This window comes from Dromaius novaehollandiae, chromosome 5 (genome assembly GCF_036370855.1).
Source record: "Dromaius novaehollandiae isolate bDroNov1 chromosome 5, bDroNov1.hap1, whole genome shotgun sequence".
Taxonomy (NCBI): domain Eukaryota; kingdom Metazoa; phylum Chordata; class Aves; order Casuariiformes; family Dromaiidae; genus Dromaius; species Dromaius novaehollandiae.
In genome coordinates, this window is record NC_088102.1 from 26,823,559 (window position 1) to 26,848,601 (window position 25,043).

Sequence of the window (25,043 nt, forward strand, 5' to 3'; positions counted from 1 at the left end):
GTGTCCCAGCCTGAGGGGGCCCAGCCGTCGCGGCTGCCGCTCAGCACCAAACATTTCCGGGCTCGGAGGAGAGGCAATCAGGTGTGCGTCTGAGTTGTTCCCATGGCTCTGCACCCATCCCCACAGGGCCGGAGTTTTTCCCGGCTCCTGGCCCTGCCGCCCAGCCGTGGGCTGTGGCAATGCCTGTGCCGCGCACAGCAGACACTCGCTTTCAGCAGAGCAGTTTCCGTGTCTCTTGGTAAATACCAAGGCTGGGGATTTTTGGGGGTTGTTTTCCAGTGAGATGAGTAGAAGAGCCAATAAGGACAAAGATCAATGAATACCTGCTGCCCCTGGCTCAAAATGAAACAAGAGAGGCAGGTCACTGGCAAAGGTTAGTTAATACCATTTACCGCAGTGTCACAGTGTCTCCCTCAGCCCCTGCCAAGATGGGCAGGGAAGGCAGTTTTTCAAACACAAACAAAAAAACCTGAGAACAATAAAATGAAAAGCTGCAAAGGAAACAGCCTCCCAGCTCTGCTGCCCGGAGGCCGGCTGCCTCGCGGGAGGCTGGGCACCCCAGACTTCAGGACTGCGGGTGCCAAGGCAGCGAGCAGCAGGGCCGGTGCCAGCTGCGGGCGCAAGGGCTGGGCAGGAGGCGAGGAGCCCAGCGAGGGGCCGCGCGGGCATCGCAGAGCGGGGCCAGGGAGGAGGAGGATGAGGACAGGCGCTGGTGAGGGAGGTGGCGGGCCTTAGTGGTTGCGGTTTTTTGTCTCTGTGCATTTGAGGCCTTTCCCGGGCAGCGGCAGGAGCTGCTCGGTGCGTGCGCGCGGAGGCGGGCAGGGAGCCGCGAGGACGCTCAGGGCAGCGCAGTGCGAGGTGTCGGCGCAGGGCCTCGGCCGCCCCGGGACGCGCCGGCAGCCGCCGAGGGGGCGAGAAGCCTGCGAGCGAGGCGAGACCCGGGGCCGGCGCGGGGGAGCCGGGCCCTGCTGGCTGCGGGCTGCTGGCGCCGGCGGTTGTCACACCATCGCTATGAGCGCCCGAGAGCGACGAGCACGACCGCGGAAGAGGGCGGCTCAGGCGGTGCATTTCCAGGAGGGATGAGAAGACGCTTTGTGCCTGACAGGGAGCCGCGGAGCCCGGGTGCCGGGCGGGGGTGGCCCAGCTACAGCGGCGCGGAGAGGGGCAGCCGGGCCCCGCGGCGAGCGAGAGGCCGCTGCAAGCGCCTTACGGAGCCGCAGCGCAGCCCGGCCGCGCCGGCGGCCCCGCAGCCTCCCCTGGCGGCGGCGCCGGGCGCCGGGCATCGGGCAGCGGCCGCGGGGCGGTCCCGAGCCCGGGGCACCCGGCGGCGCCCCCCGCGGGCGGCTCCCCGTCGGCAACCCCGCGGCGCCCCCCAGGGACTGCAGGGCTCCCGGGGGGGGGGCCGGGCCGTCCCCGCCGTGCAGGTCCCCGCCGTGCAATGCCGCAGGGCAAATGTGCAAGAGTTGCCAGGGGACGTTCAGGGGATGGACAGAAAGTGGGGAAGGGTGAGAGCGAGGTGGCCTGGGAGGGACGGGCATGGGAAAGCAGAGGGGAAAGGGAATGAAGCCGTCGTGCATGTGTACACAGGCAGCTGGTCAGTGCCCTTGTCTGGCCCTGCGGTGCTCACTACCATGTAGCCAACAGTCTCACTAAAACCTATTTTAACCACCTATATGGCAGAAGGGGTGCATGAGCACTAGCAGACTTCAAGCTGGACTAGCCAGCGAGTGAAGGCAGAGGTCTGAGCACCTGCAGCTGGAGGGGGGCTGCAGGCCTCGGGGGCTCCTGTGGCCAGTGCCAGCAACTGGGGAGGCCCGGGGAGCTGGGGCCACTTACCAGGGAGGCCACCTAAAACCAGCTACTGCAGGGATCCTCATTGTGCATGTGTGTGTGTATATTTGTATATATGTGTATATATATATTCTTCCAGCAGACTTGAAACCTGACAAGCTGGAGAGGAAGGACGGCATCAGGCCATCCATGTTGTTCATGTTTGTGCGACTGCTGTGTATTTATGTGGGAACTCACAAAAGCACAATTTTCTGCCTGCGTTGGGCTGTGCAGCCAGCTGTGCGTATGTGTGCGCACACGCACCTATGGGGAATACATGCTCAGCCTCGCTACTGGCTGGACCTGAGGGGACACAGAGCAGCCGCTTCCTCACCTCTGCCACGCTGCCGGCTCCAGCACTGAGCCCTGTCTCGGGAGCACTTGATACGAACTGCTTTGCTTTCTTGGCAGCCCACAGCGCTGCCCTGCGAAGCGGAGGTATAGGTGGGGGATGCCCATGAGGTGGCTGGCTGACCTTTGAAAAGTGTCCATTGGGTTTCCCAAGTAAATCCCCGTTACCAGTGCTCACACAAAAAGCACATGGGACTCAGGTGGGAGGACAGCACCACAGGTACCACGCTATGGCTCTTTGGGGTTGGGAGCACCATGCTGGCATGGAGCAACATGGGGTGGATGGGTGCTGGGCTTCTCCAAGAGGCAGTCACAGACAGAGGGGGCACCTCAGTGGAGCCGTGCATGCACATCCCAGGTGCTTCTTCTGGTTGTAATATGGGAAAAGGGCCAAAGAAATGTAGACAGGTCAGGCTGAGCCCCTGAAGAGCTGAGCACTGATGCAGGACTGCAGTGTACCCATGTGAAGGCTGCTCTCGTCTCGCCTCCCTCATGGCACAGCTGGGATTCTGTCTAAATTTCCTTGACCTCTTTCAGTCTCTTAGCTGTTAGCAGCCTCTATGGCCCCTCCAAAAGGCGATCTCACCTCAGCCCAAACTGGCACAGCAAAATAGCAACAGCCAGAAAGCCCCATTGCCAGCTCCAGCAGGTGCCAGCCTGTGAATCATTCCAGAGGCCAAGGCTCCTAAGAAATAACCTCTACAGCCAGAAAGGCTCTGGCCCAGCCCAGCATTAGAAGAGGGAGATGGTCTCGCTACAAAGGCAATGCCATGGCCCAGGAGGGCTCAGGGGCCTGTGCCTGGCACTTGCCTGGAGTGTGCCTGGTGCTCCAGCCCCTGCCCAGGAGATGCCACCGCAGTTCACCAAGAGATGTGTGTAAGAGATGCCCAGCAGGGCCTCCCATCACCTGGCAACATCTGCACCTCTACTAAGGGGTGGAGGGGAAGGGCCAGGAAAAACAAAGCAAGGGCTGAGAGCAGGAAGGCCAGAGCATGCGGGAAGGCCCTGGGATGTCTGGGGAGAAGGGATGTCCCACACCTCAGCTCCCCTCTGCACGGAGCTCCTAGTGCTGCCAGGTCAGGAGCATCAAATATCCTATTTCTTCACAGGAACCACGAGGGGCTTTCAGCCCAGGACTGTGCAGAGATGGAGCCTTTTCAACCTCCTCCCCACAGCTCACCTGACAGAGGCCCAAATCCTCTGTGTTAAATTCATTGGGTCATAGCCTAACTGAGCTCCCTGAAAAAGAAACACCCTGAACTGAGTGGCAAAGACCTTGGCAGTTACTGGAGTGCAGCTAAAGGCTGTTGTGAGGACAAACAGGGAACTGGGCAAAAGCCTTGTTTTGGCACTTCCAGGGCTCAGGTAGCTCCTGCCTGAGCCTTGGCTGGAGTATCTGAGCGTTACACTAGCATAGATTTGTCACCATCCTCCTGCTGCCTTTGCAAGCTGCTTTTAGTGTGCTTGGCTTCAAAGGGGATCTTATATTTCTCTTTCAAGCCTGCTGTTCTCATAGCAGGAAGTTTTACTGCCATGCAGCCATTTGCCAGAGAAGGGCTATTGCCTGCACCTGTGGCAGCACCAGTGCAGCTGGAAAAAGGCAGGGGGGTTACAGCAGGGAGAGGGGCACTGCGTTGGTGGCAGGGGTGGGTATGCGGGGTAAGGTGGCACAGCCCGGCCCCTACTGTGCACTGGTTGGACCCAGAGCCAAGGGGCAGATCCTTCAAGTGGGGACAACTGGTGAGCACCCAGGCTAGCTGAGTGAGGAAGAAGCGTGAGATGTCCATGGCTGGACCACCTGAAGTCAGACAGGGAGCTCCCACTGACCCGCAAAGAGACAACTGATAGCTGTAGGGACCTGCAAACTTGTTGCCATGTACACTTTGCAGGGGAAATAAAATCCTAAAGAGAAAACAGGCCTGGAAAGTGCTCTGCAGCCTTTCAGCAGAGCATGAGGAGAAGGATCACATTCCTCAGAAGTATCGATAGGCTACTGCCAGCAGCTGAAAGGTGGGTCAGATCTGAGCCACCGCTGCAGGGTCTGGGTGGAAGGAAACACGCAGGGAAAGCTGTCTAGCTGTCAAGGGCTGCCTGGCAAGAGGTGGGAGCCAGGCCAGGACACTGCTCTTCTCTACCAGGTTCATTTCAGATACCCTCCCTGCACATCCCTCTAAAAGGCCTCAGGTGACAAGATGTCCCATGGCAGAGACTTTGCCTGTAACAGATCCAACATGTTTCACACTAAATAAGCGAGCTGGCAGCATTTCTGGGAGGCTCCAAAGATAAAAGTTATGGAAAAGGATGGGAAATCCAGGGAGAACATATGGGACAGGGAAATGGCTAGCATCAGATATCCCTGGAGGCTGGGGAGGGAGCGGAAAAAGGGCTGCAGGGAGATTATAAACATGCACTAGAGAAACAGTCATGCTCAGAGCAGACTTCCTCCCATTTGACCACATTCAGGTCAAGCTTGTCTTCTCTCCAGCACCACCACCTCAGCATTCCTGGCTGGAGCATGTGCCTGTACCAAGTGCTGAACACATTTCACTTGCACTCCGCATCAAAGCGGCCCCATCCACACTGGCAACAGGTAGGACACAGGGTAGAAGATGACTACACTCACCACTGCTCCTCTGAGATAACACATTCAACACCACTTCTCAATGGTGTCCCACATGTGAGAGAGAGTCCTATGTCCAGACATTAACTGGAGATGAGAAGACACTTTCCAACTGCATTAGTACCTCTAAGACTCAGGAACACAGTGCTATAGTGACAGGGCTTGGTTATATCTATGTATACACAGAGATCATGGACACTAACTCTTTCAATCCCAGCAAGCCCTACAGTCCTACTATCTGCCCCACATGCAGGTGATTATCTTTTCGGCCTTCACACCACTGTGTTCAGCACTGAGCCAAGCCAAGCCTGGGAAAGGGATTAGCAGGTTTCCCAGCAGTGACCCAGAGGAACTGCCCTCTGCCTCTTTCTGTGAAGAGGTGACCACCACCAAGATACTGTGACAGCTTCCCCCATCTCTTTCTCTCCTCTGAAAGGAGTTCAAGCTGCTGTACTCATGCCTGAAACAAGAAGGAAAGATAAGGGTGAGATGTCTCCCTGTCTCACACCTCTGCCTTTCCAGCCTGCAAGTCATGCCCTGCCTGCCCTATTATATATAGCACTTAGAGGTACTTTCTGCTTAACTACAGTCAGAGCTGCCTCTGCGCTACTAATACAGAGAACCATCAAAATGGCTCTGGGACCAGCTTCCCATCAGCCAGAAACTCACCTGGCACAGTCGGAAACCCAGCAGCTGCTCCCACTGTGCAGGGCTCCAGGCAGAGCCCACACAGCCACCACAGACTGACCCAGACAAAGCACAGGAGGTCGGGGTACATAAAGGTAACATTTACTGAGATACAGAACTGAGTATTATGAAGGACATACATGGATGGAGACGGCAGCGGCACCACTGTGGAGGGCTGCATGGACCCCCTTCCCAGCATGCTGGGGGAAGAGCTGGACGCTACCGGACAAGTAACACAATGGAGATTACTGTGGCATATGCATTTGTAACAAACAGACCATCATAACATACATTTCTATGGGATCACATCTAGTGATTATATAAATCCATATAGAGATCGCTGTATAAAAACTTTGTAAAAAATATTTTTAAAAAGTGTAAAAATGTGCACTTAAAAGCACGGCCGACAAGGACAGCTGGGCTGTAAACATTATACTGAGAGTGTGCTTGTGGGGGGCGCCTGCGCCACCGTGCCACGACAGGCCTGCCCACCAGACGGGGCTTGTGTCAAGTGTTTGCGGTTCTTCGTTTCAGGTTTCCATGCGGAGTGTGCACCAGGAGCGGTGGCAGCATCTGGGGATGGCTCCAGCACACTGCCGAGGTGGGAGGTGCCACGGTCACCATGTGGTCTCTGCTCTGCTGCCCCACGGCCATTTCTCCCACGTGCAAGCCCTGCTCCCAACTGGCAGCATACAGTGAGCTGTAGGAAAGAGGGCGAAGTGGGAGCTTTGACCCATGCCTCCTCCTCACAGGACATGCTGCAGCAGCGTGGGTTCCTGGGGCCACAAGCAGGCTGAAGGGCCATGATGAGGTATCACAAAGAGGTTGCCCTCACCAGAGCCACTAGCCCTGCTCCTGGGTTTAGCCTCAGATGATTGACATGTTCCTGATCTTCTCTGTCCCCATTTGTTTGGTCCATAATTCCCAAGGAAGCCCACTGGGTCCTGGCTGCACCAGGCCTCTGTGCAAAGTTCTTCATACAGTACATGTGTTAGAGACCCTGGAAGACCCCGTGCCACTGTCTCCTCCTCCTGGCCCAGAGGCACCTTCACTTCTTCTCTAGATGTTCCAGCAGTGGGTTAGCTTCATTCTCGGGTGTCTTGATGCTGTCTGTCCGCACGATGCAGGTTGGACGGTGCCGGTTCAGCATCAGGATCAGCTGCTGCCTCTCTTGTTTCAGCTCTTCTATCTGGGCCTTCAGCTCTGCATTCATGAGCTCCAGACGCTCAGACTCCTAGCAGGGCCGGAAACACAACCACATATGGACTTCACTCTCACCGGACAACATGCAAGGAGAAACAATTTGGAAAACCAGCCACCTCTGCTCAGCACTGTTCCTTAGCCCTTGCAGCATAGGAGCAGCCTGAAGACCTGCCATGACATCAAGTTCTTCCAGGCAGATCACACCCAGTCCCATTACCTTGTGTCACCTAGTATCAGTGCTAGAAACATCCAGCCAGCCATCTAAGACAGGTCTCTCCACTGCACAGCAGCTAATGCTCTGCCTAGCTGCTTTCCAGCAGCTGAAAGGAGTGTCTGAAAATGAACCTGCATTTTTTGTTTGCAAGGCTCACCCAGGCCTGTCTGCGTGGACCTGCCCTGGTGAAACAGCTCCTTGTCCCAAGCTGTATCGCTTGTCCATGTCCCACCACCCCTTACAGAAAAGCTGGCAAGGTGGGTGCTAGGAGTGTTTTTCTGCCCTGGGCTCACGGCAATAGCTTGTCTAGGCTCTGAGCAGGGAAACTCCAGAAGTTTGGGCAGGGAGCCAGCCTGCTGCCACTACATGTTCTGTGCCACAAACCCATGGGTGTTCCTGCTCCAGCACGGCAGCAGGGAGGCACTCTCCCCCAAGCCCAGGGCCTCCTCTAACCCCTCTAGGCCTCTCTGTCCCCTGTGCCATGGGCACAGGAACACACAGGACTGCAGCTCTGACTGGGCACACAAGACCACCACCTTCACAAGAAGGATGAAAGTGGGGGCAACGGGCCTGGCTCTTCCCAGATGAGGGCACAGGAGCAAGGGGAGGCAGAGGGTCAGTTCAGGAGGGAACATTCCCTGTAGGTGGACCACCACATGGCCTAAGGAGTTGCCCGTGCTGAAGTCCCCAGTGCACCCTGGGGACAGGGCGGGGCACCCACCCGCTGCAGGAACTCTGTCCTCTCCTTCTTCTTGTTACGACATCGTGCTGCTGCTACTTTGTTTTTCTCCCGGCGTCTTTTCCTTCTCTCCTCTTCCTCGTCCAGCTGCAACAAGACAGAGGCCCAGAGCAGAGCTGTCAGATGTGGGACTGGAGGAAGAGGTGGTGAGCATGCACCCTGGCATCCCTGCTGGCACCGGACAAGGGGAAAGGTAGCAGCCATCTGCACACAGCACTGCTGGTGCCCACTGCTCCAGCCAGTGGTCAGGGAGGCAGGCACGTTTCACCAGTGACATGGACTAATCCTTACCAGGAACCAGGTGGGCTGTTGCCACAACCCCTAACTCCACTCTGTGGGGTCACGAGGAGGGAGACTAGAGCAGTACTTGCAGCCACAGTATGGGATTGGCCACAGCAGCCCTCAGGAGGCAGGTGGCAGAGGACAGGCAAGGGTAGCATTTGCAGTATTGCCCCCTCCCCAGGAAGGGGTAAAAAACAAGGGGAAAGAGAGCCCCATGCACCCAGGATCCCCCAGCAAAAGACAGGCACAATCTGTCACAGACACCTACAGGCACAGCTTACAGTGAGCACACAGTCATTCAGAGCATCAGACAGAGGCCAAGAGAGGCAGAGACACCTGAAAGAGCCCCCCAACTGGTTCTGGTTGTTTCCCCACTTCCAGTATATTTGGTTGTCTGCCTGTGTCTTTCACAGTGGCCAGGTAATGGCCAACTGCAGTAGGTGGGGACAGGTCCCACATACCTCACAGCAGGGCAGGACATGATAGCATCTCAGTTGCCATGACTCAGTTGCTCTGTGCTATCTTATTCAAACCACACAGACCAGGCCATAAGCCCCATGGTTTGGAAACACATAATCGAAGTATTTAGGGTCATTACTACAAAGCCTGTGTAAAAGGCCTATGGCATGCTTACATCTGAGAACCCAACTAGCTCCTTTTAAGAAAATCTGAGTGCTAGAAAAACCTGCGAATTCAACATTCAAGTTAGACTCTGCAGTGAGGCTGCAGGGAAAAAGGTTCCGAGTGCCCTGAGGCCCCACAAACAATATTCATCCACATTCAGCCTGGGACTCCAAAATCCAAGATGTCACACTGAACTGCCTTGTTCCTTTTCCTTCATACACCTTTTCAAATGCAGTGGCAGCAACATTTGCTTCATGATCACTTCCACAGTCTATTTGCATAGCAGTCACTGACAAAGCAGTTGTGTCCTTCCTTTCATACTTCTCTGAGGCAATGTGGTCAAGGGACATATCTCCTAGATGAGCCTCTTAAAGCACACACCATCTGAACTGCTTCAAGTGATGTGTTGCTCTAGCATCTGGGCTTAAGGGCCTCAAAAGGAAAGTCAGAGATTTTAAATGCCAAGGACACAAAGCTGGGGGTCACTAGACTATCCTAGACACACAGCTACATCTGTGGCGCCTCCAGGAAAGCAAAGCTACAAGCTCCATCACCCACAGCAAACTGCAAGCTTCTAACCTTCACTGAGTCCAAACCCCACTAATCAAAACATCTCAGTATGATATGCAAGGACAGGATGAAATAGACTGGGCAGAGTTAAGGTGAAGGGGTACCTTCGGTGAGCATGTCTGATGTTTGGCTTTAGAGGAGAATGACTAAGTCTTATAGCACTAATAGGTTTTGCATCTTCTCTACTTCACTTCCCAAGCACGATACCAAGGTTGCTATTTTAGATGGGAGTAAAATACAGTCAGCCCAAGGTACCAACAGACTTCACACAATGGCAGAAGAATGGATGCAGCCTGACAAGGCAGCACAGAGGATATTGCACCAATATACGATGCACTACATTTGGGAGAACCAGGGTTGGAATTGCAGTGATGCCATGAGGTCCAGCTAGAAGTTGCCAGCTCTCACTACATCCATGTAACTCAGATGTTGCTTGTATTAGCAGACGTGAACAGGAAGGCTCTAACTCCATGCTCTGCTGGCTTCTTTCCTTCTGGCCTCCTGAAAGAGTCCAGATACCACCCATGGAGACACAAAAACTCTGCACAGATTTGGTAAGAGCTGCAAGACAAGGTGGACTTCAGGCAGTCATGGTTCTCCTCTGCATGCTTACCGACCACTCCTCTACCCCTTAGATAATCCTTGAATTAGAGGCCAAGAAGCTATTAAGAAAAGGGTGCAGAGAGAGGAAACGTGCTCAAAGATTTCCTGCAAAGCCGATCTCTGATTGTACCAGGAGCTGGAAGCAAGAAGAGCAAAAGCATAAGACTTGTTGTCTCTCTGGGAACTGACTGACATATTTCCATGCCTTGTCGCTCCATTTCAACTAAATGGAAAAATAAATGACCCTTCCTTGTCCACACCACAGAAATCAGTAAGAGCTTCCCCTCCACCCCACAGAGGGCCTTACAAATGCCATATTACACAGGGCCTACAGCTGCTTGAGGAGGTTGGCTCACCATAGACAGCAGAAGTCCAAAAACCTGGCTCTGCCTTTTTTGTCTACAATTCCTGTGACTTCAAGATCTCCTCTTCTGCCTCTGTTTCTGTTCAAAAAGGTGATATGGCCCTGGTGTTGGAGGCTGGGACTTGGCTCAGGTTAGAGGCACAAGGGATGGCAACGATTATCATCCCACAGCATGTTTCAATAGCTGAGCTGCACCAGAGCCCAGTGGGGAGAAGGTTTTGGATTGTCTCCTGAATTGCTTCAGTCAACAGCTCTCAGGAACAGGTGAACTTCATCAGCCTGAGGGCCAGGGCTGCCACCTCTGACCCTGAGAAAACACCCTGCACTGGTTTCAATCAGACAGAAGCCTGGCAGCACCCACTGGCAGCCGCCCCAACAGGGCAGTCCACCCAGCAGGGCTCTCTACAGTCCTATAGGGGAGCTGGGGCCTAGCCTCATCCTTGGCACCTACTGCACTTTCCACATACTTCCATGGTTGCACACACCTGCCACTACAGCAGTGAAAGCTGCCTGTTCCTCTGGCAGGGAGCAGCTGGCCCTACCAGGCCTGGCCCAGAGAGGAGCGTGGCAGGCCGGTACCCAGCATCCCTGGGCTCCAGCACCTCACAAGAGAAAAGAGGCTGCAGGCCACATTGCAACAATATGCGTGGGTTGCTTCTTGGCTGCTCTTGGAATGAGCAGCTACCGCTTCAGCTCTCCCAGGCTTTCGCTGCAAAAACCTGTGCCAGGGGCAGCTCCATTTGCTGTCCTTAACTCCTCCGCTTCACAGGCCATGCAGAGAAGGGACAGGCTGCAGAGAGGGCAGCCATCCGGAGGCCGCTTGGAGCCTGCCAGTGGATTTCCCCTTTTCTTTCCTCTGCATGGTGTCTGAATGACTGGCTCAGAGGACACTCAGCACTTTCAGTACCTGCTGTGGGGCAGAGCCACCCTGTCCCTGTTACACAGGGCCCAGTGAGACCACATTCCCATGCCCAGAGGTGCTGAGGGCAAGCAGTAGCTGCAGGGCCATCCTCAGATGTGTCCGAGACTCCCCAGGAGAGGCTGTGTCCTGGGAAGATGGCACAGAACCTACAGACAGGCTCCCTACTTCTTCCCCAATGCATGAAGCTATGTTGTTCTCACACCTCCTGTTACGTGACATCCAACACTTTCAGCCATGCAGCTACAGAGCTATGCAGCTCTACTTTATTGCTGATATCATGGCTTTTACTGCACTCTCATCCATCAGCCAGAGCCACAACCTCTCCCCAGCCCCCAGTGCCAGACCCAGCCAGCTAGCATATCCCCAGCCAGCTGCAAGGTTTCCCTGGAATTTGCAATTCAAGCTGCCACAAAAGCAGCATGCCAAAAGGTCAGGATAGCACTTAGCTTCAGCTAACAACTCAGCTGCTCTGCTGCTGGAGGAAGCAGAGCCTTTAGTATCACAGGGCCCTTCTGATGGCCTCCCCCAGCTTCCTAGCCTCAGCTCCTATTGTTAGAGAGCTGCCAAGCCCTACCCCAGGTGAGCTCCACATAGCTCTGTGCTGTATGAGGAGCTAATCTGACATCTTGGATACAGAGCTCCAGTGAAAGGTCATCAGCTTGACTCTATCCTACTGGTTCTCCCAGCAGGAATCTACCACAAGGCACAGGGGAAGAGGAACAGGCATCCTCCCTGAAGGTGGGGCTGGGTGCTGCTGAGTTTTTACCATAAGACTTGAGGCCAAACCAAGCATCAACACCTGCTCAGGCCTTGGGCTGTTCCTTCGTGCTGCTGTTTTGCTCCCTTTGGCTGATCACCTCATGGGTCTCTTCACATCATGCAAGCATCTCAAGACATCGCCATCACTGTCATCTCCAGACAATATACATCATCCTGTCTTCAGGTGGGACTGCCCAAAATATTCTCACACAGGAACAAATGGACTGATCAAAAGGTTTGCTTATTGGACCTGCTGATAGAAGCCACTCACTGATTCAGGGCCTCTAGACTGATGGATTTCCAGCTCCATTTGAGGGAGTGGGAGATGCGAAATCTCAACACCTCAACACAGTGAGGTTTGAGGAGTCAGCATAGACAACCAGAACATGAGACAACCACAAAAGAAAAATGCTGTGCAAATGTCTCAAGGCCCTGTAGTTTAATTCTGATGTGACAGCTTGTCATACTGAGCAGAAGCTGCCCACCTTTCCCTTCCCAAGAGCCCTGAGATGAAGCCAGTGCCATTCCCCAGCAGGCCAGGGAGGCAGCCCCAGCCAGCAGGGCCTGCAGCAAAAGCTGAGTCACTGCCTGCCGCTAAGCACTGCTCGCCCACACACCTCATCCTAGTGGAAAAGGCAATGTCAACACCAGTAGCACCAGAGCTCGTTTTCACCAGAGACGGGATGAAAGCCTCACACAAGCTCTCTGACAGGTTGCACAGCTCCTCCTTTGGGGTGCCTGCCCCAGCCTAGGGAAAGGCTGGCTGTGTCAGACCCTACTCCACAGATGAGGTTCAAATTTAGCTGGTTACCAAAGGCTGCAAGGAACCAACCAGGCCTGGGATGTGAAGGTCTCCACTCACAGCCCATGCCACAGGGACAGAAATTCAGCAATAAGATGCAGGGCAGGGAGGAGAGCAGGAGGATGAGGTGGTCCAGCTGCCAACACACATGCACATCACCAAAGAGGCAGCATAAATAGGCACAGACAGGAGAGCGACATGGGGCAGGGCATGTGCAGCAGGCTACATGTGGGTTACAGCTCCCTCTCCCCTGCTCGCTATCTGCAGGGCTTTCTGCAGCCCCCAGAACTCACCTCACTTTTCACAGGCTGCGGTCTCTTCCCAAGCTTCACCTCCAGGAAGTGGAGCGGCGAGATCATGGCCCCGATGTTGCGGATGTCAGCGTACTTCAGCTCCTCTGCAGTCAGGGCTGTGCCAGGCAGTCCTGTCAAGGGGCCAAGCCCAGGCAGCGCGCCAGCCGTCAGGGACGGGTCGGGAATCTGCCCTGGCATCATAGCAGGGGAAACAGCTCCACGGGCTGGAGGGAAACAGAAATATGGCCCATTATAACCCAGCTGCAGGATCACATCTAACCAGGGAAAGCAGATGCTCTTGCCCATGCCTGTAGGGCACCATACTGCAAGGCACGTCCCTTATTCAGTCACAGACACAAGTCTTGCTAGAGCTGATGAGAAAGTGAGAAACACCCAGTACCCCAGAAGGAGCCAAGCCCACTCCTCCATGGTGGGATTTGAACCCCAGGGAATATCTGGGGAATTTTACCTCAGGCAGCCTGTACAAGACCACCCAGAACACGACTGTGTCCTACAAGGAGAATAAGGTGATGGCCAGAGCTGTTTCTTAGCTCTCATTCTCCATCACCAGAGTAACTGCCAACACACATCTTATCCCGCTGGGACTCCTGAAGGGACAGAAAGCATTATCCACTGCAGAGTCCTCTCCCAATGTCTCACATGCAGGAACAACCTGCAGTAAGGATGCAGGGGAGCAAGGGATTAGACCTCCTAATGCACCAATGGGTTATGCTAGGGACAGTGAACACAGCTCAACTCAGCACTCAGCAGGGATTCTGCAAATCCTGCCTACAAACTACCAAGGAAGACAATGAGAGGCAAGCACTGCTGTGCCAGTCACGCAAAGATGTCCTCAGAGGGGACAGCGAAGGTGAGGATTATGTAGAACTTGGATGATAGAAACCAAAACATTAATCCTACCAGGAAGGACAGGCTACTGGCCTGCAGATCAGGAAGAGAAGATACCCGAGAGGCAAAGCACCAGGAAAACAGGAGTCGATTACAAAGATTTTCAGAATAAGCAGTGACGTAGTCCTGGGGACTCTGTTTTTGACATCTTTCTCTGGAGTGCAGAAGATCAATGTTCACTCTTAAATGAGTTTTGATTAATGTGTAGATATTAGGGCAGGAAGAAAGTGGTATTAAGAGGACTATAATATGCCTCAGACTGGATATCTTCTGGGCAGGCTCAGCCTGCTGGTCAGGGCTGGGACAAAAAGCACGCAAGGACCAAGGGCAACACCAAGAAAAGCTGCTGAGAGAAAAACCTGCCACAGAACAAACATCTCCCAGCACAAACATGAGGAAACAAAGGCTGGAGGGGAGGGGAAACAGAGCAAGGTGCAAAAGGCTGCTTCTGCCCAGGAAAAAAAACAGAGCTTGAATAAGACTAAGATTGGGACAAGCTTTGGCTGGTCACTTTTGGGCATCCGAAAGGGAGTTACCAGGAAATGTGAAAAACAAGTGGCCAACGTATAAAGAAATGGAAATTATTTAAATAAACCCAAAATGATAAGCCTGTAGAACTGGAGCTGTTGTATCAGCCAAAAGGCAAAGGGAGCAGGTGGCTATTGGCTACAGCGTAATTACATCTCCGTTTGCGTAACAGGCCTGGGACGTTCACAAGTGAGTCAGTTACAACATGCAGAGTCAACTTCTGTCCACGCAGACACCATTTTTTTCCCCTCGGCACAATACTCCTTGCTCTGCCCAGTGGGCCGGTAGCAGCGCACTCCAGGAGCCTCCAGGCTTCTACCTCATCATGCCCCCAAGGCAAAGAGGCACCCAGGGACTGGGGATGTCCTGCACCCAGAGAGCTGGGAGGAAAGAAAACCAGGCTAACCGGAGATCTCACTGAGCAGCTGCCCCCAACCATTAGAGCTGGTCACAACCCAGGATTCAACAAGCAAACAGGCAAACCCGCTGAAGAGGAGTCCAACAAGGCCTGTCAATCACAGTCTGCACAAACCTCTGGGAAGTCCTACAGTGCTGACTGCCAGAGTGAAGTAGAGGCACATTAAGGGAGGGATGGTCTGTACTTGCCCTACTCCCTCCCAGAGCCTCCACTATCAACCACAGAGACCAGGTAATGGGCAACACAGACTTCTGGTCCATGCAGTATGGCTGTGCTAAGCAGAGGCATAGACACACTGTTTAGCCAGCTGCCACAGTTGCTCAGTACTGTCCTGGGGTAGCAAACCTTGTCCCTGGCAGGCTGCAAAGAGGTAAAACTGAGTGTGAGAGAGGGCTGAAGGTTAATTATGACAAGCAAAGAATTTAAGCATTTCTTGGCACTGGCATATGTCTTTACCCAGGAGATTATTTGGTATATTTGTTAATGTAAGGGAACAGGAGATGAGCAGTGAAGGGGGAAAAAGCCAATCATACAGGTTAGGCAAGAATAAGGAGGCTTATGAAAACTCCAGAGGTTGCAGCAGGGTAATACGTGAGCTGTACAGATACTACTGACAAGGGGACTCGCATCAGAGAGCGCCTATGAGCCACGATAAGTTGTGAGCTGTCATATGCTTTAACCTGCCACCGAAGAGATCCAGGTGCCGATGCAAGCTGCACAGGGGCAGAGTTTGCTCAACAGACAGCTGCAGTAACCAGTGCAACTGTAGAAAGAACACAGAAAGCAAATGCAGCAAGACCATTACTGTAAGCAGGCACTGTGCTGTGAACAGGAAGCAAGCACTCTGTCCTGGTCATCGCTTTCAGGAGAAAAGAACAGAACAGGGAGGGTAAGGCAGCGCTGGTATGTGGGGGCAGGAAGCTGGGCTGGGGGGAGGTGATCTGCACAAGGCCTGTACAGCCTGAAAAGGAGAAGACAGGAAAGAAAGGAGATAGGAGTAACAGCTACAGAACAGTGATACTACCTGATGAAATGGACTCCTGCCCATTTAGCAATAAAAGAGAAAGACAATACTTGGTAATAATATTTGACCTCAGAAAAGACTAAACATCAATGGGTTGAGACTCCAGAGACCTAAAACAATCCTAAGTATTCATTCCCCCATAACTGTCTCTAAACCAGAGAGCTGTGACTCCACACCTGGAACTGGTAGTATATGTTGTCAGGAGACATCCCCACCCAGCAGAGCCCTGAAGCACCATGCTACTTCCCTTTCATCCCTTTTAGGCTTACAGATGGCTAAGATGCTTCCCTCTTCCAGAAACCAGGCACTGTCCTGCCCTATGCAGTACTTTGGATAGGAAAATGCAATCACATGTTCAGGGACTGTGCCAAAAGCTTTACCCTCTCCCTCAAACTGTCCCTTCTTCAGCAGGAAAGCACCTGTGACAGGGCAAAGGGAAAGTGACCTTGAGACACTCTTCCCAGGACATACCACCGCAGGACTGAGCAGCACAGAGTTGAGTTCAATCTACCATTTTGGGATAACTATATGTATTTAGCAGCTAGAAATTTCCTAGCCGCTGTTGCTAAGGTGACAGTGTGCTGGGGAAGAAGCATGCTGAGAGCAGTGCAGTACAGACCAGCTCCTGCCATCTCCTCACAGGGAATCCCATGGAGGTGCATACCCCAACTCCAGGACTTTGGACTTATGAAGAGGGGAGAAAGGGTGGCAGGGGGAAAGAGTAGCAGATGCATGTGAACATCCCTTTGATGTTTCCCTCAGGCAAATACTGAGGGAGATGCTCTGGCACATGCCAGTTTGAGGCTGTGATCCATCCTTTCCTGTGTTTCAGCCTGGGAACTGACCTGAGCCTAGAGCTGGATGCTTAAATCCCATTCTGGACTTGGGGGCCCTGATTTTAATTCTCTTATATTACAAGATGCAGCTCAGGACACACACCCTGGACCTAACAGCTAGGTTCTCAGCTACACAATCCACAGTCACTATAATTTATTAAGTAAAAGGAGTAAAAACAGTAAATCTGTTTTCCTGACTGTGGAACAACCAGGTCACTGAGTGCCTGGTGGTCACTGAGTGGTCTACACTCCAGAGCCTGGGCAGCTCCACATGAATGCTGGCTAAAGATTTAATGAAATGGACTCCTGCCCATCATCTGGGTTTTCTCTGGCCCACCTTTTCAATCTTCCTCTTTGAGCTGGTGGCATAAGATGCCTTGAAATAGTCTTTGTACCACAGCATGACACAAGGCACAGCTCAGAGTAAAGGAACTGGCCTGATACTTGTTATGATCTAAAAACTTATCCTAGATCCAATGGCTGCACTGACAAAGTCCAGATCACACAGGCATCAATGCAAACCGAATCTGAAGCTATCTAAACCAAAACAAAGAGCTCCTACCTAGAGGAAAAGGAACCTGCATATCAGCAGAGCAGATAACTAAGTGGGATCAGGGGAACGGACTTCTCAAAGCGAGCCATTGCTTAGGGATCAGGAACCTCAGGAACACAGTGAGAACTGCAAAGAGTCAAACTGAGCTAGACCTTGGAGGGGAATTTAAAAACCATTCCCAGCAAGCCTATAGCCACAGAAGTAAGGGAACCAGCAGAGATGTCACCCCACTCTACAGCGACAGCTAATGCAGCACAGTCTCCGATGCCATTCCATCACTGGCCCTGTCGCTCACTGCTGATCAGAGGGATTCTCTCATTCAGCCCCTTTTGTTTCTTCTGCCTGTAACAGAGGCTTTTCTTTTCATCCCAGCACAAGTCCCAGATACTTCTACCTTCTGTTTTGGATAACCCTAGAAGTCAAGTGTTCTTGTACTTGGATCATGTCACAAATGCCAAGCTATGTAATTCTATTTAATACCTTGGTCTTATTCATGAGGCAATTATTTTGGAGGACATTAACATATCTGCCTATAGCTGTGGCATATTTCTACCACATTAGTGTGGTAATGCAGAAATAACAGTTAAGTTCAAGATGTGAGCCTGATCTTTAAGATGCAGTTTTCCAATAGCCAGATTTTGTTTGAGCTGGTGAATACAGCTGCTGTCTTGCCAGTTCATAATTCCTTTCTGGGTATTCCCTTGCCATATTTGTTATTGCAAAGAAAGATGAACCAACTCACTTCTCTATTCCTTCACTTTCTAGCACAGTGCCTTAGTTGGGAGTTGCTGGGATTCTTACTAGATTTGTTCTTTTCATAAAGGATTAACACAATCTTTCTCTATGCCAGAAGCCTTTCAGCATCTCCTTACATGAGCTGAGAAAAGTTATGTCCTCAGTAAAACTTAGCTTTCTGGTGTCCTACTGTTGAACCACACAATTCCTGCATTGTGTCAGCTATGCTTTGTCACATAAAAAAGCCAACAGCAGAGCAAAGCAGCTAGAGGAAAGAGAAAGTGTAGTCTTACAGCTGACACTGGTACCTGTGTGACACCAGCCGCTCATCATTACATTCACTGTAGCTATGCATTTGGCACTGACACTATTTGTTATTTTGTGCTACAACACCTCAAGGTGCTCCAGAGTGAATTATGAGATAGAGAAGGCTTTCTTAATGCTTCAGTTCAAGGATGAGCAGCTTGTATCATTCAATTCTCTTAAGCAACTAACCTTAGAGAGGAGGAAGAAAAAAAAAAATCTGTTCAACACATGATTTCCTGGGCTAAAATTCAGCTTGTATTTCTTCAGCTTTGCCTCCATACAGCCCTTGTGCTGGTTAAAATGCTGTAACAAGACTTGACCTTTCACTAAAATGTCTGTAACCCCTCCTAATTATTGCAGTCACTTTTGAATCTTTGCTTTAAGCATTGCTGCATTTTTTTGGTCTTGGTCATCCATTCTGTTGACAAGTTCAGTTATTTTATCAGCACTCTCATCCCAAAAGCTGACAACAGTACAGCTTCCTTTTCTCAACTTGTTTGGCTGCATCTTTCACAACAGCAATGAGTGCTTCAGTGCTTTGCCGCCCCCCCCCCCCCCCCCATGTCTTTATGGTCAATAGTTTGTGATACCAGCCTTTTTCTCACAGTGCCCAGTACTTTTCTACTATTCTCCTGTAGAGAACAGTTTTCTCCTGTTGCTGGAATTCTTCTGTAGCTAGCTAACTAGTAGGAAGATGCTTTACGAAGTTGTCTGTCTCATGCGTTTGCTTAGCTCCCTCAGCAACACTATCCCTGCATTTCCTCCTTTTTTCTCATACTACCCAAATCTTTATTTAGTTTTCTTCCATACTGACATTTCACTGCAGCTTTTCCTGGGGACTTTGTTTTTCTGAAGGAGCTGATGTTTGCAGAGCAGTTATGGCATAAGTCTAACATGCGTAGGCATAACCCACATAACCTAGTGTCCCTGGGGGCTTGTATTCTGGTTGCTAGTCTATATTCACACCCCTCCTGCCACCTCTTCAGTACTGTTCTTACCCATAGACTAAAACTGGAATGCATACCCATGTTGAAATCATAAATTCATATTCCTGTGCAAAAACTGCCTTAGTTTGTATCCACTGTTCCCCCAGGACCATCCTATGCATCCTCACTCAAAGAAGCCGTTGCTTCTTTGTAAACCAGATGCAGTTGCTGCTGCATCAATAGCACTCTCGTACAGAGGGGACCACATCATGTCGGAGCAAGGTCAGACAGTCACCCTTCGCTGCAGTCTGAATTTCTATTAGTGTCTTCTGTGCTGTCAGCCTTCTTCGTGGGACTGGGAGCAGTTCACAACCTTATTTTTAATTTTGCTGTCTATAAACCACGGTTTCCTTCCAACATGAGCTCTTTTACATGCTCTGACATCTGCAATGGTTAATCCACGTACCCTTGCAATGCCCAATCCACATACCCTTGCAATGCCCAGAGAGCCAGCCCAGCACCTGATCTTGCCAGCTGGAGGATTCCAACATTTTGTAACAAATACCAGCACGTTTCTCTTCTGTCCATGTTAAGTGCTGAGATGAGGCAAAGTCTGTCCTACCAGTCCTTCCCCATTCTACCTGCAGGAACCAAGGCCACCCTTGCATGTTGTTCTCTCATTCCAGGCTCCATCTGGGTGTCTGCCACTACTCATCAGTTGCCATGCATCAGAGGACTGCCAAAGTCTGCAAGCCACCATACAAGTGATGTTTGATCTCTTCATCAGTGTGTGTGTGTGTTATCACTTAACGTAGAATTGCCATTTGTATGTATTGTGTTGGAGCCCCTAAGTCACAGCAATTGGCCCTTCATCTGTTCCTGGCCAAAAAGCAGTAACTCTGCTTTACAGATCAGAACAAATGCTACAATCCATGCAAAGCAACTTGCTGGTCAGTCCCTTAGAATTTTATGGCTTTGTCATTTTTTACTTTCAGCTCCCGGCTATGAAGTTTGCTCAGTCTGTATGTTTTACATTAAATCTTCCTAGTCCTCTCATGTTGGCAGAAGGATGATTTATATGAAAGTCCTTCCCTGACATGCCCAACGTCACATGCCTCAGGAATGTAACTTTCTAAACAAAGACAGAACATTTGCCTATCACTTGTTCCCTGAAGCACAGAGCCACTTGCTTCTTTCTATGTGGTCTTTTCTGGCTGTGAAGACTACAGAGGGCTGTGGGTCACTGGAGCCTACAGACCTTCTGCCACTTCAAGGTTCAGCCCTCAGTGAATGCCATGTTAAGCACTATGAAGTTGAAGCCTGAAAGCCAAAAGCCCATCTTCCTGGTGCCACAGGTATTAAACCATGCAATTATAGTTTACCCCTGTTTTCTAAAATGTGATACTCTTCCATTCCCAGGCACCTGCTCTCTATCTGGTTTATTATAGATACATCAGCTGCATCTAGTTTCAAACAGTGGTTTATAGCAGGTCACCCTGTTTCCTATCTAGCATCTCATGGTCCAATTTTAAAAGCAGTAACTTTCAGTGCCATGGAAGAATGCAGTATCCTGCCTCACTGATCCCTGTCAAAGTTATTTACCATCAGAACACAGTAACATCCAAGTCCTGCAGTTGTAACCACTCCTTTCAGCTACCCATATAGTAGTGCTGGCAAACATGCATGGTGGCTGTTACTGAAGTTCATTTATTCATTAGTCTGCTGAACTTGTCAATATGGAGGACTCCAACAGCTGAAGTGCACTGAAGAGCTGTAGTGACACCCACTGGGATAAAACTGGGCATGCTGCCTCTTTACCAAAGACATGGCATCACTTAGGGGGAATCTTAAACATCTTGTAACACTTTCTCTAAAGGACCTGATCGTGGCATGGTCTAGGAGGTGTGCTGAACTGCAGCATGCCAGGCCCTGTATGCCAGACATTACGCTATCACACTGCCCCCACACTCCGCTTCCATTTTAAGGGAGGGAGACACCTCCTACAGCCAGACCCTGCATATGCAGAGCCAAAGAAGCATCTGTGCCCTTTCCACAGACACCCCCAGCTGCCCTTGCTGTTCTTCTCCCACAGGCAACCCCACATGGTAGAAGGTGAACAGCAGGGTTTATGAACACCCTTGCATGTCACATCCCATCCTGAGCTGCAGCGAGTGGACTGCAGGGCCACGATGCTAAGGAGAAGAAGCAGCTGGGAAGGACAGTTCCTCAGGAGGCAGAAGTCTAAACCTCTTTCTTAAGTGGAAACAGTCTGGCTAAGCCCTGAACATCTAGTCTCACAGATAGCAGGAAGAAGGCAAGTCATTCACAGATAGAAGGCTGTGAAAACCTCCCTGAAAGCCAGAGCCTCACTGCCTCCCTCTTCTCTATCAGAGGCACACGTCTCCCTACACTTCACCTAAGCAGCAGCACAGAGCAGACATCCTCTCTTTGGCAGGAGTACAGTTTTGCAGCTCCCATCTAGCTGAGAGCTGCTCCATCATCCCCCACCCCACCTACCTGATGCTTTAGCTTATTATTCCCATTACTATTGGACAGACACACAGGGCCACCAGGCTGCACCTCCTGGGAGTGACCCCACATCCTTCAGTGCTTCAAACAGGAACAGCCTGACACCAAGCCCTCTGCTGGGGCTCCACTGAAGCCCTCCAGATACACACTCACAGGGATGCCTCTTCTACAGGTATCATCTGATACCACTTCACCAGGGTGAGCCACCCTTCCCAGCCCTGCAAATCTATTGCTCCATTTCTCTCCCTTCCCCCCAGCTCAGACCTCTTAACTTCATCACTACCTTCATCTGTGTGCTCAACTTCTCAGATTCTAGAAATAACCCCTTGCCATTACTGAAGCAGTCAGCTCAAGTGACTCTTTCCCCCCTGACATTTTTCTCCTTACCCCCCACAGATTAGTAATAAGCTATAGCTCAGCATCACACTACCCCCACTACTGCAATGCAGTGATTGACTTTTAAGCAACCTGTAACAGCTGGTTTTGTACAGCACCTAGCACACCATGGCTCCTCACAGCTCTTGCAACAGAGATTACAATTAATCAGTTGTTTATGGAGTATAATGTGGCAGACATTTAATAATGCTGTACCAAGCACCAAACAGCAGCCTAGAGCAGGAAGGTAAAAGCTATCCTACTTCTGACTGAAACAGTTCAAAGGGGGAAAACAGCCTGAGTTCAGCTGCAGCTCAAAACACTGAGGTTAACAACAGACTTCTTAAAGTCCCCTGGGACCTTTCATGGCCACATTGTGGTCAGGGCTGGAATCTTCTTCGAGAGGACAGCCCTCTTGCAGCACAGAGCTCACCAACCACAGGGGCCAAGCACAGACTGCAAGACAAGAATGCCCCCTGCAAACTCCTCAAAATTATCCCCTGAACTCCAGGGACATACACAAAGGCCTCTAACCCATATTAAGATCATCTCTGGCTAGTTTGCAAAAGCCCTGCTATGTTGATGTGGAGCTCCAGCTACCTGGCTGCACGTTAAATACCCTGCAATGTTTGGGTCAATACTCTGGACACTCCAGGCAACTGGGCAATCCGTGCAGGCAGCCCAAGACAGATGGCATCATGTTTGCCATACACTCTCCTTGCTGCACTGGCACTTAAGGACATATGCAGGCTGGCACAGAGTCAGTGTCACACACCATGGCTCTCCCCTCCCTTTCTCTTGGGGGAGCTGGGACCAGGTGCTCCACAGGGCACAGCTTACTGCAGTGGAAGAAGTCTCTGAACAGCTTCACTCTCAAGACACTCAGTGCTGCCAAGTGCCTGGCCCAGGCAATGCAGTTAAAGTAGCAAATTCAGTACAGGGAAGGCGATCACTTAGTAAATGCTCAGTGCTGCCTACTCTGAAACAGCCTAGTTAGATACTGCTCAGTTGGAGATGGTAGGAGGAGAGGCAGGAGGTGTGAGGGTGTATCTACACTCCCTTAGAAAGAACCACAGCACAGAGACCTTTGCATCCTGTCAGGAGGGAAACATTCAACTGTGAGGAGGAAGGAGATGCATCCATAGGTGTCCCAGTGAGGGGACATAAGCAGCAACCTGTACTTTAACTCCCAGCAAATCTTGTTAAGTCCCAGAGAATCAGGAAAACCTGGGACAGCCAATCACTGCTTGACACAGGGACAACTTGGACGGCAGCTCCTTCACCCACCCACTCATCCCTCAGATGGGCTTTTCTTTTAAAAAAAGAAAAAAATCATTGGGATTCAGACTAAGAATCTGAACTCCAACAACTGCTATTCCCAGACATCCCCATGGAAGCACTAACTAGCAGATAACCAGTGCAGACTCTGGCAACAGCCTCCAGATAGAGATTTTCATGCAAGCTTCAAGAAACTAGCTAAAAATTCCTGGTCCAAGCTGCTGAAGCATTTGTTTCTGCTGAGCTCTTGGAGTCCAAACACACATACACGCACACACACACAGTTTGGCAGTGGTTGTGTTCCAGGGCTGGTAATACAAGCCATGAAGCAGGCTGCCAAGACAAGCAACAGAACGAGCCAGGCCCCATTTCATTGGCCACCATACACTGCATATGGCCCTGGAACCAGCCAGCACAGTGTTCTCACCCTCCTTGAAGGCACAGGAGACCCTGTGTTTTCAAATACACCTCCACAGGGCCTTCATTAAAGGAAAATGGAAACATAATGTGGTTCTTGCTCTCTCTTTCTCCCCCGGTATTTCTCCCTTTCCCCCAATTTGCTCTCAAACCTATTTCCCTGCCATGGAAAAAGAAAGTGCCTCCTAGAGCAGACCGTGCAAGAGAATGCAACTCCCATTCAACTCCATGCTTGACTGCTACAGCGGACTTGGGACTGAGCAGCGGGGGAGTCTCGAGGGCCCCTTTCCTTTCCAGGGCTTTGCAAGCTGGAAGCACAGCACATTGCGCTACACGGAGCATTGATGTTGCAAGCACAGTAGCCAGACGTAATCCGGATCCCCTCGCCCGCTGGCTGCACGCGCGGGGCACGAAGCGGTACCCGCACACCAGGCAGACAGGTGAAGCGGAGCACAACGCTGGCACCCAGGGGCCGCTCCCCTCCGCCCTGGCGGCAAAGCAACGCGGCACCTTGCTAGAAAGCCCCCCAGAGGCAGCCCGGACCCCACGCAGGGCCAGGTCCGGGCGAGGGGGGCGCAGCCCTGCTCCGATCCGCATTTGCGGCTCTGCCGCCCCGGTGGAAGGTCCCCGCCGCAGCCGGGTCCCCGCCCGGGGCAGCACCCTGCCTGCCGCCGCAGGCTGCCGCGCTGCTCCCCCCGGTGCCGGCCCCCCACCGCGCCGCCCGCCCGCCCGGCGGCCCCTGCCCGGCCCCCCCGGCGGCTCCGCGGCGCTCGCCCGCGGCGCCCGGCGCCGCAGCGCCGCCGCCCCGGCCCCGCACGGCGCCCCCCGCCCGGGCCGCGGCGCCGCGCCCGCACCCACCGTGCACGGGGACCGGGCTGCCGGGGTGCCCGCGGGGCCCGGCCGCAGGGGCCGGGCGCGGGCTGCAGGCTCAGCCCCGCCGCCGCCCGGCTCCGCGGCGCTGCCCCGACCCCCGGGCTCCGCCGGATGCCGCTGCCGCTGCCGCTCCCGGCGGCCGCCGCCCCCCGCCGCCCCGGTGCGCGCCTCCCGCAGGCTGTGGCGGGCGGCGGGGTGGGTTGCATCAGCCCCGGTTATATAGCGGCCCCTGGGCTGCGGGGAGGGGTCGGGAATGCGGAACCGGCAGGGCTGCCAGCGCCACACGTCAGGGAGGGCGGAGGAGCGTGGCCGCGGGGCGGGGAGCGCCGCGCGGGGGTGGGACCAGCCCGGCGGCCCCGGCACCCCGCACCGCCTCGCCCCGCACCCCGCACCGCTTCCTCCCAGCATGCCTGACCCAGCACCCCGCACTCCCGCACCCGGCACCTCCGCATCCCGCACCCTGCACCCCTGCA

At 52.6% G+C, this 25,043-nt stretch overlaps 1 protein-coding gene across 1 annotated transcript; it reads right to left on the reverse strand.

Annotated features, from left to right (window-relative positions):
- Positions 1-5,574: 5,574 nt before the first annotated feature.
- Positions 5,575-24,838, reverse strand: JDP2 (Jun dimerization protein 2). The gene is made up of 4 exons (XM_064512296.1): positions 24,556-24,838; positions 12,864-13,087; positions 7,627-7,731; positions 5,575-6,722 (listed from the first exon to the last, which is right to left on the reverse strand). Exons 2-4 carry the CDS (start codon positions 13,062-13,064, stop codon positions 6,537-6,539), a joined length of 492 nt encoding a protein of 163 aa, XP_064368366.1. The 5' UTR covers positions 13,065-13,087; positions 24,556-24,838; the 3' UTR covers positions 5,575-6,536.
- Between the last annotated feature and the right edge of the window lie 205 nt (positions 24,839-25,043).

Coding starts and splice junctions, on each gene's coding strand:
- JDP2 (XM_064512296.1), bottom strand. CDS start 13,064: ATGATGCCAGGGCAGATTCCCGACCCGTCCCTGACGGCTGGCGCGCTG. Junction 7,732..12,863: donor CGCAGCCTGTGAAAAGTGAG/GTGAGTTCTGGG, acceptor GTCTTGTTGCAG/CTGGACGAGGAAGAGGAGAG. Junction 6,723..7,626: donor GGACAGAGTTCCTGCAGCGG/GTGGGTGCCCCG, acceptor CGGCCCTGCTAG/GAGTCTGAGCGTCTGGAGCT.